Source organism: Rhinolophus sinicus, chromosome 3, assembly GCF_057876585.1.
Source record: "Rhinolophus sinicus isolate RSI-liver-muscle chromosome 3, RSI-T2T, whole genome shotgun sequence".
Lineage (NCBI taxonomy): Eukaryota > Metazoa > Chordata > Mammalia > Chiroptera > Rhinolophidae > Rhinolophus > Rhinolophus sinicus.
In genome coordinates this window covers 92,990,993-93,002,580 of record NC_142503.1, presented here as the reverse complement: position 1 = coordinate 93,002,580, position 11,588 = coordinate 92,990,993, and the positions used below count along the sequence as shown (strand labels likewise).

Sequence of the window (11,588 nt, the reverse complement as noted above, 5' to 3'; positions counted from 1 at the left end):
CGCAAGGGATGGTGGGCTGTGCTCCCTGCAACTAGCAATGGCAACTGGACCTGGAGCTGAGCTGTGCCCTCCACAACTAAGATTGAAAGGACAACAACTTGACTTGGAAAAAAGTCCTGGAAGTACACACTGTTCCCCAATAAAGTCCTGTTCCCCTTCCCCAATAAAATCTTTTTTAAAAAACCTATTGCAACTGTAAAAAAAAAAAAAATTCCTAACACAATGATACTGAGTAAAGAAGTTAGACACGAAAAAAGTATATACTCTGTGATTTTGTTCATTTGAAATTCAAAACCAGGGGCAGCCGGTTAGCTCAGTTGGTTAGAGCATCGTGCTCTTAACAACAAGGTTGCCGGTTCGATCCCCACATCAGCCACTGTAAGCTACACCCTCCACAACTAGATTGAAACAACTACTTGACTTGCAGCTGATGGGTTCTAGAAAAACACACTTAAATTAAATAAAATGTTAAAAAAAAGAAAAAGAAAAAGAAATTCAAAACCAGACCACAGTAATCTATGGGTCATGAGTCATGATAGTGGCTATTCTTGTTAGAGGTTCTGACCGGGGGCAGCATGAGGGAGGCTTCTGGGTACTAGAAATGTGTTCTGTATCTTGATCTTGAAAGTGAGTATCCATATAAAGTGTACATCAAGTGCGTGGTTAAGATTTGTGCACTTTTTAGAAGTTATACCCCAACTAAATAATCTAAATAACTAAATTAAAATCTTTTAAAAGGAGAGAGAGAGATTCGGGAAGATTGTGTCAGAGCCCGGTCCATTCCCGTTAGGGGCCTGTACAGCGCGAATGGGTGCCCCATCTCTCTGCCTCCGCCCCTTCCCCTGGCCTGGCCAAAGCAAGCACCTGAATGTCACAGTTATCAGAGCCTGCCGGGTGGAGGCTGCCTCCCCAGTCCCGTGATGCGGACCAGTTTCCACCTGATTCTGGGTGACCTTGAGGACATGGGGGTGTTGCTGGGAAAGGGGAGCAGAAAGGGGCAGAGACTCGGTGGTAGAGCAGGCATCCAGCTGCAATCCTCAGGTCTCCACTCCTGCGATCCCATCCTGGGGAGAAGAGGCCAAGCCAATCGGGTCAGTGGTGCTGATTTGAGGGTGAGAAGCCAGGTAGTTCCGTGCAAGGGCTCTTCTTGGGTGTGCTGCCCACTTTCGCTTGGTGCGCCTTCTCTCGCAGAGCCCATCAGTTGTCACGGAATGGGGTGGGAGATTAAGATACAGCTCTCCTCAGTCCCCGACTCTCCGAAAGAGCGTCATTCTGAGACAGAACTTTGCTTACAATGACCTGGGAGTGTCTATTGTAAATACAGATTTCTGGGGCTCACTGGAAAGGTGTGAAGGGGTGGTTCAGGAATCTCTATCACAACTGTTGCCAACAGTTGCTTGACAGTTTGAACACTGATCTAGAGGGTGGGAAGGACCTTGGCTTGTTTTTGCTGTCGGGTTCCAGGTCAGGACTCCTGTGTGGCTGGAGCTTCCATTCCTTGTGTCACTCCAAATGACCCTGCAGATGGCACATTTCATGTTTACCTCCAAATCTGAGTAAAAATGTAGAATCATGTATCTCTAAGTGACCATTTTTTTCATGTAAGCCCTTTGTTTTAAAGATGGGATACGACTCAAAGTCATAAGGGGTCCGAACTGGAATCCAGGACTGGAGTCCATAAAGCCCTCTTAATTTCCAGCGGTCCTTTCTCGGGATTTGGGGGCAGAGGGAGTGGAGGGAGGAGGCTCAGGAAGGCATCCTGTGTTCCAGCCCGCACCGTGGATGGCGTGGCGGGTGTGCGTGCAAGAGCTGGAGGACCGCCTTCAATGCCCCATCTGCCTCGAAGTCTTCAAGGAGCCCCTAATGCTGCAGTGCGGCCACTCCTACTGCAAAGACTGCCTGGTGTCCCTGTCCTGCCACCTGGACTCCGAGCTGCGCTGCCCCGTGTGCCGGCAGGAGGTGGATGGCAGCAGCTCGCCGCCCAACGTCTCCCTGGCGCGGGTGATCGAAGCCCTGCGGCTCCCCGAGGACCCAGAGCCCAAAGTCTGCGCGCAGCACCGGAACCCGCTCAGTCTCTTCTGCGAGAAGGACCAGGAGCTCATCTGCGGCCTCTGCGGCCTGTTGGGCTCCCACCAGAACCACCGGGTCACGCCGGTCTCCACTGTCTACAGCCGTATGAAGGTGGGCAGCGAGGCTGCTGGGGGATGGGGAGCCGGGGCCACCCCGGGGGCTCAGGGAGCCCAGCGCCTGCGCTCTCTGGCGCCATCGCCTGGCACAGACGGGTGCCGAGCCAAGACTCGAGTTCCCTCCAGCCCTGTCCTGCAGCAGAACTCCGGAGCATTCATTCATCCAGCACGTTCTGAGCAGGTGCTGGGGATTATAGCAGTAAGCGTGGTGGAGAGCCCCTTGCGTCACGTGCCGGCCCTTTCGCTGCTTTATGTATTCTTCTTCGTAACCCTCATTCATTTCTTGAGCGCTCCCGGTACTGCACTCGCAGACACGAGGGCAGGGACTTTGTTTTGTTCCCTGGGGTATTTCTGTGCCTGGCATGTAGTAAATGCTCAAAATATGTTTGGGGAATCAACGGATTTCTGCTCTCCTGGCCCTTTGCCTGAGGTCTAGCAGATCGTCATTTAAGATAAATAATAATAACAACAGTGATACCATCCTAGGTTAATACATCGATCTAAGCTTCATGAAGGGTGGGGTTGTTATTGTGTTTTACAAATAGGGAAAGTGAGGCTCAGAGAAGGTAAGGATCTTACCCAAAGTCAGACGGCTTGTTAGTGGCAGAGCTGGGTCTCAAACCAAGGCCAGTTTTCTTTCCACTGTTAATGGATCAGGAAAGGGCAGGAAGGGTCTTGGAAGTGAATTGTTATAAGTATCCTGGTCTGGTGTTTGAGGGGGGTGGGACATAAAGGTGAGGAATGACAACATACAGGTGAGGGGGCCAGTTAAAGGAAGAGCATCCAGAGCTGCAGGCAGAGGGGCCCCAGGTGTGAAGCTACGAAATTACATTCCTTTATCAGATATTGATTGAGACCTTGTGCTACTTTATTTTCATAATTCAGTTTCCTGTCACTATAGCCCAATTGCTGAGAAAAAACTAGTCCCATCCCTCTCTGCCTCGGGAGGATTACAGTTGGAACACCTTTCTTGGCCCACTGTGACATCTGATGCCTCCTTATCCAGAGCAAGAACTCTGTGTGTTCATTTTCCCCACATTGGATTTATTCTTTACCCAGCATCCCTCCTGAAAGGCTCTTGCAGCTGACTTCTGCTTAGAAACTATCTAAACCAGAATCTGTAACTTCCATGGGCATAAACCCACAGGGCCCTGCTCAAGTAGGGCAGCCAAATGGTGGTCTAAGTGGACCCAAAGGCTAGGGCAGATTTGGGGCCAGGGCAGCCCATGACAAGTCAGTTTACTTCATCCTTGGATGGCCCCAAATCTAGGCTGGGCCCAAGCCTGCGAGGGATTGATTCAGGTCTCTATAGGGTGTGGGGACTCACCAGGTATAACCTGGGTGACCACATGCACATGAGGGCTGCCTTTTTGTGATGACCCTTGATCAAAGGCCCACTAATTCTGGACCTCCTGGTGACTGGAGAGTTTGGTCCCCCATGGGTAGCATTCCATGCAGGGAGCTTTGGCTTCAGACTTGCAATCGCCCCTCTTGGGTGTTGTGTGGTGACTTCCGGGTGGCTGTCACAACATTTAGCACCTTTCTCCATGTGTTGGAGAGAGATGACACGGAGACTCTCTTCTGCCTTCGCAGTTCCTACCATCACTGTGAGATATTCTTGAATAATCTTAACTATTTTGAGGTCAAGGGCACTTGGGTAGCTCTGGTCCCTATCCTGGTTCCACTGGGAGCGCTAGTGGCCATCGGGATGCTCCCTAAAAGGGTGAGGCCCCAGGCAGACCCCAGGGAGCCGAGAGCGTGAAGGGTTCAGCCACTGATGGGGCCGTGGCACGTTGCCCCCAGGAGGAGCTTGCGGGCCTCATCTCCGACCTGAAGCAGGAAGAGAAGAAGGTGGATGAGCACATCGCCAAGCTGGGCAACAACAGGACCCGGATTGTCGTGAGTGCCCTTGCCCTCTGTCCCTACCCTGGGACTGGCCACCTGCCCTTTCCTGCAGAGCCCAGTTCTAATTTGTCCTTTACATGAATCCATGCCTTCCATACAAAGCCAGAATTCAAAGCATTCCAGGGCAGGGTGTGGAAGGCGCAAATCCTCTGGGGGAATTCAACCCAGTTGTCAGGACTGTCTCCAAGTTGGCTTGTGTCCCGCGTGTCCTTGGGACTGAGATAACCCAGAAACTAAGTCCCAGAGGTAAACAGCCTAAAGCGAGGGCATGACTCGCCCGCCTCCTGCCTCCTGTGTCCGCTTGACCTTGGCAGTCTGTGTGCTGCCCGCCCGCTCAGTACTCCACAGGCAGGAGAAGGCCAGAGCCCTCCTTGGCTGTCTGCTTTCCTCAGGGAGAGGCACACGAGCTGGGAGCTTGTGGAGCCCGGGCCCTGCAGATGGTTGTGGAGTGGGAGTGGGAGCCCAGCATCCCCTAAGCACCCCTCACCCTTAAGAGGGAGGCAGCATTATCCCTCCTGATGGAGACAGAACTCAGGATCACACAGGAATCCTGGCTATTTCACTCCAAAGCCCACTCTCCAGGGAACTTTCAGACTTGTTTCGGTTGTAGAACCCTGTGACAAAGCAAAATCCTACTTGCACACTTAATAGGTAAGATGGGGAAAGCAGAGCCGCTGCTTTGAAGTGGGAAGTGGGGGCCCTGCCACTGTTGCCCACCCCCAAGGCCCTCCTGGGAACCCCAGGCACAGTGTGAGCACCGAGCAGGAGGCAGCCCTGGGACTCAGGTGCCAACACCAGCCTAGTCAGGAAGGCACAAGCTGCTAGGCTCTGGGGACACGGAGGTCCGTCATGGCCAGGTGGCTCCGCTGTGGCTCCGGCCATGACAGGCCCTCCATGTCCCAGAACGAGTCCGATGTCTTCAGCTGGGTGATCCGCCATGAGTTCCAGGAGCTGCACCACCTGGTAGACGAGGAGAAGGCCCGCTGCCTGGAGGGGCTGGAGGGGCACACCCGTGGCCTCATGGCCTCCCTGGATATGCAGCTGGAGCAGGCCCGGGGCACGCGGGAGCGGCTGGTCCAAGCCCAGCGTGTGCTGGAGCAGTTTGGTAACGAGAGTCACTACGAGTTCATCCGGGTGAGTGGATAAGGGAGTGTCCCCATGCCAAGGCCCCAGGGCCCCAAGAGCCTCCCTTTCCTAATGGCTTCTGCACAGCCTCTGCCCTGCCCTAACCCACCTTTCTCTTGTCTTCCAGAAGTACCACTCCATGGCCTCCAGGTAATAACCTGGGAGGGAGCTCTCTGCTGGCCGCAGGCGCAGGCATCTCCTCCCTTCAGTTTCGCCTCGGGGGCAGCTGCCCACATCTGGCTGTGTACTGGGCCCAGGGAAAGCAGAGATGAAATTATGTCGCTGCCTTCAGGGATTTCGTAGACTGGTGGGGGGTGGACAGTGAACTATAGTTACATCACTGTGGGTACCAGAAAAACAGAAGGTCACACAAGCTACAGAAATAACACAGAGGAGGAGGGAGATTGGTAAAGACAGTATATGGGTGGGAGGGCCGAGAGGGGAGAGCACGGGGGTGCCAGGCGAGCAGTGTCACATGAAAGGGCAAAGTAGTGTGCAGATGGCCATCACCGCAAACTCTTGCCCCCAGAGCAGAGCTCCAGCAGGCCCGGCCCTTGGAGGGCGTGTTCAGTCCCATCTCCTTCAAACCAGGCCTCCACCAGGCCGACATCAAGCTGACCGTATGGAAAAGGCTGTTCCGCAAGGTTCTGCCAGGTGAGACCCCCATCCACCCCCCTTCCGGAGGGCTGCTGGTGTCAGGTGCAGAGAACTGCAAGGGAGGCTTTCCTCCGCTAGTGGTGAGAGCACGGGAGTGGGTTCCACCAAACAGCTTGGGTTGGTTCAAGCTCAGCTCCATCTCCTGCTAACCAGGGCGAATACTTTCATTTCTGAGCCTCAGTTCCCTCATCTGTAAGGAGGGGCTATATAAACTTTGGTGCTTATAAATGTAGCTATTGCTCTGTCAAAAAATAATTCAAAACCATTTAATTAACTCCTTCATTACTGAACATTAAGGGAGCTCAATCAATAGACTGATTTCAACCAACAAAGACAAAAACAGGGTTTATATGAGAAACAGGGAGAGAGAAAAACCAGATAATCTCTGAACCGTGAATGTTGTTTGCACATTTTTGGTATAAACTGATTAGCTGGCAGCTAGCGAAGAGCCAGTTGGTATGTTTGTCCTTGAATAGGCTGCTAGGGTATCAAACAAAACAACTGCAGTTGTTATGGATTTTCCGGAAACATGGGGAGTGTAGCTATGGGGCACAGGCTGTCCTGCAGGACCTCCCATCAGCACCTGTGCCTTAGGCAGGCCTGCACCACGTCCCTTACCAGAGGCCAGGGTTCGCAGCTGTTTGTTTTTCCCACCGTCCAGGCATCATTCATTTATTCAGCAAACATCCTAAAGGTCCTGCTGTGCCTGGGCCCTTCTAGACCCTGTGGAAATAGAGACAAGGACAATATAGTCCCTCTCCTGAGGAGCTCAGGGCCTCCAATCGGCTTCCCTTGGGACAGGGTCTGCTGCCTTCTGTGTGGCTTGTAAACATGCCTTCTCTGATCTTTCCTAGCTCCGGAGTCTCTCAAGCTGGACCCTGCCACTGCCCACCCTCTCCTGGAGCTGTCTAAGGGCAACACGGTGGTACAGTGTGGGCTCCTGGCCCAGCGATGCGCCAACCAGCCTGAGCGCTTCGACTATAGTACTTGTGTCCTGGCCACCCGGGGCTTCTCCTGCGGCCGCCACTACTGGGAGGTGGTGGTGGGCAGCAAGAGCGACTGGCGCCTGGGGGTCATCAAGGGCACAGCCAGTCGCAAGGGCAAGCTGAACAAGTCCCCAGAGCACGGCGTGTGGCTCATTGGCCTGAAGGAGGGCCGGCTGTATGAGGCCTTTGGCTGCCCCAGGGTGCCCCTGCCCGTGGCCGGCCACCCCCATCGCATTGGGGTCTATTTGCACTATGAGCAGGGAGGGCTCACCTTCTTTGATGCTGACCGCCCAGATGACCTACGGCCGCTCTACACCTTCCAGGCTGACTTCCAGGGCAAGCTCTATCCCATCCTGGACACATGCTGGCATGAAAGGGGCAGCAACTCACTGCCCTTGGTGCTGCCCCCACCCAGTGGGCCCGGCCACTTCAAGCCCCCACAGCCCACCACGCTGTAGGGGATCCCAGGGGCTGCCAGACCACAGGCCCCTCCCCATTGAGCACAGGCACTTGAGGCCAGCAAGCAGAGGTGACGTCTTTACTGTTTGGAAAGGTCCTCATGCCTGTGTGTCCCTAGAAACATTTAAAGATAGGGAGAAAAGGGCCACAGTCCCTTCCCTGTCAGCCAGGGTATGTTTTTTAACCTATTGTCAGGTTATTCACCTGCTTACTAACCAGCAGAACTAGGCTTCAGTGTCCAGGGGTCAAGCTGGGCTTCCCTTGGTCCCTCCTGGCCATGCTCTCTGCTTGCTTACTCTTCTGAGGGTGGAAATGTCCCCTGTGTAGTTTTCCCTTATCATTGTGAACTTACAATAACTTTAAGGACAATAAATTTCACATTCTTTCTCTTTAAATGATTTGCAAATATTAGTTGCTGTACATACACACTGCTTTATGCTTGGGTCTTTAAAAGAAGCTCCAACCTCTGGTGGGGCCAGAGTGGGCTTCTACCCATTGCCCACTGATCTATGGTTAGAGTCACATCGACCACCCCGTCACAGCTCTGTCCTTAAAGATCTCTCTTGATGTCCCTGGCCCTTAGATGAGATGGAAATGACATTGTGTCAAAGCAGAAGCAAGTAGGGGCCAGACCGGGATGTAGCCCGTCTCTGAGGGCTGCCGGGCACATGGGGATGGGCCCATGTCTGTTCATGTTGAGCCTGCCCCCGTCCACAGCTGATGGTGTCCACGCCAGACCAAGGCCGGGCAGCTGAATTCTCTCCCATGAATCTGAAAATTGGAAGAGAGAGAATGGTGGGGGCCGAGTCACCTGAGACCTGATGCTTTAGAGAGAAGCTCTCCAGCTTTGTACCACTGAGGTCTGCGGAGCCACCTAAGAGCCTTCCATGGAGCAGAGCTCTGCCTCTGTGCCATTGGCACGTATCCACATGGGCCACACGGGCAAAGGCTTGACCCACAGCCTATCCGAGGAATGAGAGAGGATGGGAGCCTTGTGAGGTGCTACCTCAAGGCCATGTCCACTTACTTATCCCGTGGGAGATGTCAGGCTTTCCACCCCGCCTTCCTCTGAGTAGAGCTGCGACTATAAAACAACCAAGTCTAGAACTGGCTCCTTGGCAGAGGGAATCCCACCACTCGTGTTGCAGTCATCAGCTCTTTAATTTCTATGTCATCCTTTTTGGTGTGTGCAACAGTGCCTACGTGGAGCCGGCACCTTTGGCTAACCTTCCTTCTGCAGTAAGAAGCTGCATCAAACCGAGTATGTTGTGTCTTTACCGGCTGAATCTGTTGGGCCTTGGCCTTGGTTGCTGTGTGGTTGACTGGGTTTTTTGGTTACACAGCTCTTCCTTCAATCCTAGGACTGGGATGAAGAGCGGCGCCCCTCTGTAGGTCCACTCTCCCCCCTTCTCCATCCTGCTCTGTGTCCTGTGTCCTGCGGGGCTGGCCAGTTGGAAGGCAAGACCCTCTGGCTTCCTGTTGAGCTCAGCTGATGTGGGACTGGCAGCAGATCTGAGGGCAGGACAGGGAGTTTGAGGTATTTATTTTCCTGGTTTCCTGCCTGCTGGGCTATGGGTTAGCAGCTTCTCGGCAGTAGACTCCTGGCAGGCAGCCCTCGCCTCTGTTACTCTTCCCTTGCTCCTCAGGCCTGGTGGAGAACAGTGCTGTTGCGAGCCCTGAGTACTGCTCCACCTCCTGTAAGGTCCCTTAACTCTGACCAGTCCCTTTTTTAAAACTGTCATCAACTACTCGTTTGTGTCCACCTTTCTGCCTCCAGCCAGACCTGACAGACACAGTGGCATTCCTCTGCACCCCTTTAATAAGCCCCCCCCCCCCCGTTTGTTTGGCTAGCCACTTAGTGTTTGTGCTTGCAACCAAAAGACCTTAACTAGTACACATCCAATATGGAGAAGGCAGAGGAAAGAGCAGTTCATTCTTCATGTGGACTTAGCATTCAAGCAGAAGAAGTGGAATACAAGCAGAGGAGAAGAGCCTTAGGGGGTCTAGTCCACAGAGGGATGCTGCAACTGGCGCTGGACCTGGACGGTGGGGGCTGGACCAGGGAGGACCATTGGCGCTACTGTAGTGCATATTAACTTTGTTCTGTAGTAATGACAGTGTGGGAGTGGGTGAATATGCCCGGGGGAAATATCAGACTGATGGAAAGGAGGACAGAAGATGGAACACCAGACCCTAAGGAGCAGCTTACACAAGGCTGCCGAGGAACTTAGAAACAGTCAGAGAAATGGGAGCCAGCAGGAGAGGTCATGGAAGCCAAAGCTTGACAACAAAGGTGTGCTCAGCAGCGCCATGACACCAGATTCGGCAGGAAAGGCCTAAGGAATATGAAGACGATCTTGGTGGTCTTGGAGGGAGTCACTTTAGTGCAATAGGGAGTAGGACAGATTGCGGGGAGTTAAATAACAGCATGTGATGAAGGAGTAAAGGCAATGACTGCTGATTCTCATTTTTTAAAGTTTGATGCTGAAGGGCAGAAGAGAACCGGGTCATGCGTTTGAGAGGAGGTGGGATTAAAAGAAGGTATTTTTAGGTAGAGGAGATGCTAAAACAGTGCTGTCCAATAGAAATATATGAGCAAAACAAGTTTAAATTTTTGAATTGTCACAGTTAAGAAATTAAACGAAACAGGTCACCTAGGTGCCCAGATCTTGGTTTCTAATATCATCCTCTAATAAAAGGAACTAGGTCTCCTTGGAGAAATGGCTGATTCTAGGACTAGAACAGGAAATACACAGATGAGAATTCAGTATCCCGTAGTGCCAGATGGAAGGAAGTGCTCAAAAACAAACAAACACAGAAAAACCCTACAATAGTAGCCTGTCAGAGGGACACAGGAGCCGACTGAAAGTGGCCAAAATGGGAACAATTCAGACAACAAAATAAAGTAGTACTGGATTGTAACCCAAAGTATAAAATAAATATCCATTAATCCATATCGATATCAATAAATGACGAATTAAATAAGTGGGGTAGAAGAGACAAATCTGTGCAGAATTCCAAGTAATTTATGTAGCTACTCCAACCTCAATGAGGGGGACCATAAACCCCCACTCCTTAAGTGTGGGTTTCGCATAGTGACTTCTTTCCAGGGAGGGCAATGGGATAAAGTAGCTTTACAGTAGAGAAACCTGACAAACACGACCTCAACTTGGTGATCAAGGTTAACATCAACAGTGATGTCATGTTGATTCTATGTGCCCTTGATATGTTGAGAATGGCACTGTACCTGTGGTGTGTCTCCCCAAAACCCATAATGCCACTCTAGTCATGAGAAAAACATCAGACACATTCCAATAGAAGGACATTCTACAAAACACTAATCATGACTCCTCACAACCATCAAGGTCATCAAAAACAAGGAAAATCTGAGAAACTATTACAGCCAAGAGAAGCCTAAGGAGGCATGACAACTGAATGTAATGTGGTAGCTTAAATGAGACTCTGAGACAGGAAAAGGACATTGGGTGAAAACAAAGGAAATCTGAATAAACAGTGGACTTGTATCAATATTGGTGCACCTGTTACCTACTCACCTGGAGGAGGGGGGATTGTTTTAGGACGGGTCAACTCCAGCACAGCTGGTTGTCTAGCACCCCATCAATTTGTGCTCCATTCATTCCTTCACTTATTTAACAGATACTTACTAGTCCTTAGTGTGAGGGACACTGGTATAGGAGGTAAAGACAGATGAGCACTAAGACAGACAAGGGTTTGCCCTCACGGAGCTAGCTGGGGAGACAGAGAATAAGTCATCATCGCATATGTAATAGGCGCTATGAAGAAAAAAGAGATGATGTGATTTGATGAGGGGGTGAGGAGGGGTTCCACCAGATCACTTATGAATGAACCTAGAGCTACAGAAGGAGTTGGTTAAACCTTCAAACAACGCAGCAATTTTAATGTAGACTAGATAGAGTCCACCCTCTTGCAAAATGCTTGCCAACCTGTTGTTAGCAATACAACACTAGATAGGCTGGAACACTCTAGTCCACAGAAGCCTGTCTACTTGAATGTTTCAGATACACGTGTACTGGGTTTATTCAACCTATCAGAAATCACATGAGAGCTGGGGACACAGAGACAAATACTACACAACCCGTCCTCCCAGAGGTCAAGCTGGGGAACTGGTCCTATCAGTCATTACAATGAATACATGAAGGGCTAACCAGTCAGAATCAAAGTTAGAGCCCTTCCTCACATCATGTGCCAAACAGAATTCTCAACGGACTAAAGATTTAAGTATGAAAAA

General features: G+C 51.5%; 1 protein-coding gene across 3 annotated transcripts; it reads left to right on the top strand.

The window, feature by feature from the left end:
- The first annotated feature begins 1,758 nt into the window (after positions 1-1,758).
- TRIM50 (tripartite motif containing 50) lies at positions 1,759-7,713 on the top strand. 3 transcript variants are annotated; one of them, XM_074328419.2, is made up of 6 exons: positions 1,759-2,181; positions 3,990-4,085; positions 5,040-5,225; positions 5,344-5,366; positions 5,746-5,870; positions 6,728-7,713. In XM_074328419.2, the coding sequence occupies exons 1-6, from the start codon at positions 1,783-1,785 to the stop codon at positions 7,315-7,317; spliced, it is 1,419 nt and encodes a 472-aa protein (XP_074184520.2). In that variant the 5' UTR covers positions 1,759-1,782; the 3' UTR covers positions 7,318-7,713. The 3 variants fall into 3 exon arrangements, with proteins under 3 accessions (XP_074184520.2, XP_019610528.3, XP_019610527.3); XM_019754969.3 differs by having other exon boundaries at positions 4,995-5,225; positions 5,347-5,366; XM_019754968.3 differs by having other exon boundaries at positions 4,995-5,225.
- Positions 7,714-11,588: the final 3,875 nt, after the last annotated feature.